At 38.9% G+C, this 3158-nt stretch overlaps 1 protein-coding gene across 1 annotated transcript; it reads right to left on the reverse strand.

Moving 5' to 3' along the window:
• Window positions 1-1689: 1689 nt before the first annotated feature.
• LOC140329096 (taste receptor type 2 member 4-like) lies at window positions 1690-2899 on the reverse strand. Its single transcript, XM_072409191.1, has 2 exons — window positions 2173-2899; window positions 1690-1733 (listed from the first exon to the last, which is right to left on the reverse strand). The coding sequence occupies exons 1-2, from the start codon at window positions 2897-2899 to the stop codon at window positions 1690-1692; spliced, it is 771 nt and encodes a 256-aa protein (XP_072265292.1).
• Between the last annotated feature and the right edge of the window lie 259 nt (window positions 2900-3158).

Below are 3158 nucleotides of genomic sequence, written 5' to 3' on the forward strand. Positions count from 1 at the left end.
TTTTAAAAAGTTGTTTGCTTTTTTTATAAAATGTTTTCAATCCTGGACCAGATCCTTTGCAAAGTGCATCCTCTCCATCCTTGGAGAGATTTAATGAATCTTGACCATTGAGTCAATAAATTCTGCATTATTTTAAAATGTGGTTCATACATTAGGGTTAATTTAGATATAAAAATGAATTACCTACTAGCAAAGGATGTCTCACTTATCTTAGTACATGAGAAGAAGCTCTCTTGACTTCAACCATCTAATCAAGTCTAAGGAAAATCTTGTTTTCTTTTGATTTTCTTGCATGTTACTGGGTATTTTTTGCACATTGAAGATCACCATACTTACTAGTAAGAGAATTATCCCTTGCAAGGGGTCAATTGACTGTGGTAAGTCAATGGTCCTTTAGTAATTCATCCACATAAGCAGAGGGCAGCTTGAGTGTCTGTTACAGATATTTACTTGTATAGTTGCCACTAGAATAGGTAATAAGTAGAACCTTGCTAACTGAGCCCTGGACAGCCGTAAAAAAATGGGGAGTCAGGCTCTTATCACTCTATACCACTCTTATACACTTTACAAACAATGAACATACATCTTAAAGCAGAACTTCCATTAAATAAAAAAAAAAAATGAAACATACCTTTTCTTCTGTAGAGCCCTAAATCCCTCCACAGCTAGCCTTGACTCAGTTCAGTGATGTCCTGGATTGTTCCTCTGTCTGGCATGGAGGAAGTAGTGGGTTCCTCCATCTTCTTCCACTTTTTCTGTCCACATCACCCGACCTTGCACAGGCGCTAGTTCAGGTGACGTATCCTACTGTAAATGTGAAAAAGAGTATTGATCTCACAAAATTGTGAGATCAGCACTTTTTTTTTCATTGCAGGGAAAAGCCCCTTCTGTGCAAGCCCAAGATTGAGCATGCATGAATGAGCAGCCCAAAACCTCCTAGGATGCGTGACATGGGTATCCAAGGAGGCTCTGCCTTCCTATTCCGTCTTCACTGCTGCAGCAGGGAAAGACAGAGGAGAGGAGCCTCTCCTTTTTCATAAAAAAAAGGTATTTATGGAAAAAAACAAACGCATTGCATTGAAAAATGTTTTAAATAAGGTAAAAATTGTAGTGATATATCTGTTTTAAAGGTTTTAAAAGAAAAAACTTTCATCACCCAACAAACTTTTATATAAGTGCATTTTGCATTGGGAAGTTGGCTGAGGATGGGTTCCCTTTTCCTATGACACCTGTATAAGCAGTGTGAAGCTCATGATGTATTTGTCATACAGGTTGACAATCAAAAATCCGGCAAATCCCGGACCTGAGGTGTGATGTTACCTACACACAGGCCAGCCTTCCTCTCGCAGCACCCACAGACATCTGGCAAAGTTACAGGGAGCAGGCAGCAGGGACGTCTCAACTTGTATTTAGTGTAGCAAGTAGAACTAGCAGCTTTTTATGCAGAACAGCACCATCATAACATTAGTGGGCAAAGAGTGTACTACAGTCCTTGTATTGAAAATGCAATCTGAAATTCATGCGGGGAAACTGAAAAAAACGGATTATCGATGGCCAACTTTTCGTTTGTCTACCTGTATATATCATGTAATTTTAAATTACATTTCGAAGATCTTTACACCAAACCCGGTGAACTTCCCATGGAGGTTTTGTTAGGGCACCTCTAGTACAAAGTGAGAGCTTTCTGTCTCATGCCTCTAACACGTCCGCCTGCTCCCCCTGCTCATCGACTTCTGAAGAAGATTTAAAGAGGCTGATTCAACATACTATGCTAATTCTTAACTCTTTGTTGTTATCATTATAAAACCCACCTTAAAAAACATCATCCAGCCATTAGTGGAATGCATGTAGATAAGGAATAGCCGCAAACCGGTTAAGAGACAACAAAGCTCAGAAACAAAAAAAAGGTTAAAAAAAGTATTTTATTAGAAATAAAACAATGGTTTATAACACATGAGGCATTGGTAATCTCATCAATTTAGATAGAGGTTAGAATGTTGCTGCTATTGTTCTGCTGAATTATTTTACACTGCTTTACCCATGATTTCGCTTTACAAAATATGCCTTTAAGCTTTGAATTCCCTAAACATATAGCAATCGAGTGGAAAGTTGGGAAAGCAGAAGAAAGGAGAAAAGACAAGATAAAGAAAATACTATTAGTTGGAGCAGTACTCTTGACAATGATCGAGATTAATTTTAAAGCAGAGATTAAAAAGAAAAGTAGCACAGTTCGAATGGAAGCAATGTGGATGTCCATCTTGAGAGATGAAAAATCTCCCCTGTTCTTTATCCTGCAGACATGACCCAGGAGAGTTTTCAGTAACAGCAAAGTGGAGATGGCGGCAATCAAAAATGGCAAAAATTGTCCAATCACCAAAGGGGGGATATTGATTTCAAAATCCAAATGTATGCTGCTGTTTTTTGAAGTTGATTTTATGAACTTTTCATGGAAGCTCCAAGCAAGCAGACCCCCAGAAAGCATTGACATCAATACTGACTCTACAATTACAGGAAGGATTAGACGTGGAATTTTCTGTTTTAGGAAACTATGGAGCCTGCAATGCACTATCTTGACACAGTAAAGAAGACATAACCATGCCGTAAGCCAAAGGTTGCAGTGGTCCAAGGCCTTTTGAACACCAAGCCACAGAGCAGTTTCAGCTTGAAAAGGTACATCGGAAAACCAAATAAAATATTTCACAGTGTCCATAATTAGAAGAGCCTGGAGAACAAATCGACATAAGCCAAGACTGAGCAGGACCTTGTCTACAGGCTTCAGAGCTCGCCCTTTGGTTATATCTATAATGTTTACCACTGCTATGAATGCATTAATGACCATCCCGATTATGGTAACGACTTCCATGATGCTTGAGTAAATCAAACAGTCCAAATTCAGCATCGGTCTTCTGCACATTACCTCCATATGTACTGGTTGATGATGCTTCGTCTCTGATTTTGCCATATCTTTTGCTTATCCTTTTCTTGGTTCATAGGCTGCCTCTCTAGGTTTTTATTTGCTTGATGCAAATGAAAGCTCGGCAGAGTGCCAAAAGAGGGCACAGGATCTCCAGGCAACAAACAGACATCGAAGAACATTCAATTCAATTTAAAGAATGTTTTTTTGGACTGGATGGGTAAGTAACATAATCCAAATTGTT

The sequence above is a fragment of the Pyxicephalus adspersus genome, chromosome 4, assembly GCF_032062135.1.
Source record: "Pyxicephalus adspersus chromosome 4, UCB_Pads_2.0, whole genome shotgun sequence".
NCBI lineage: Eukaryota > Metazoa > Chordata > Amphibia > Anura > Pyxicephalidae > Pyxicephalus > Pyxicephalus adspersus.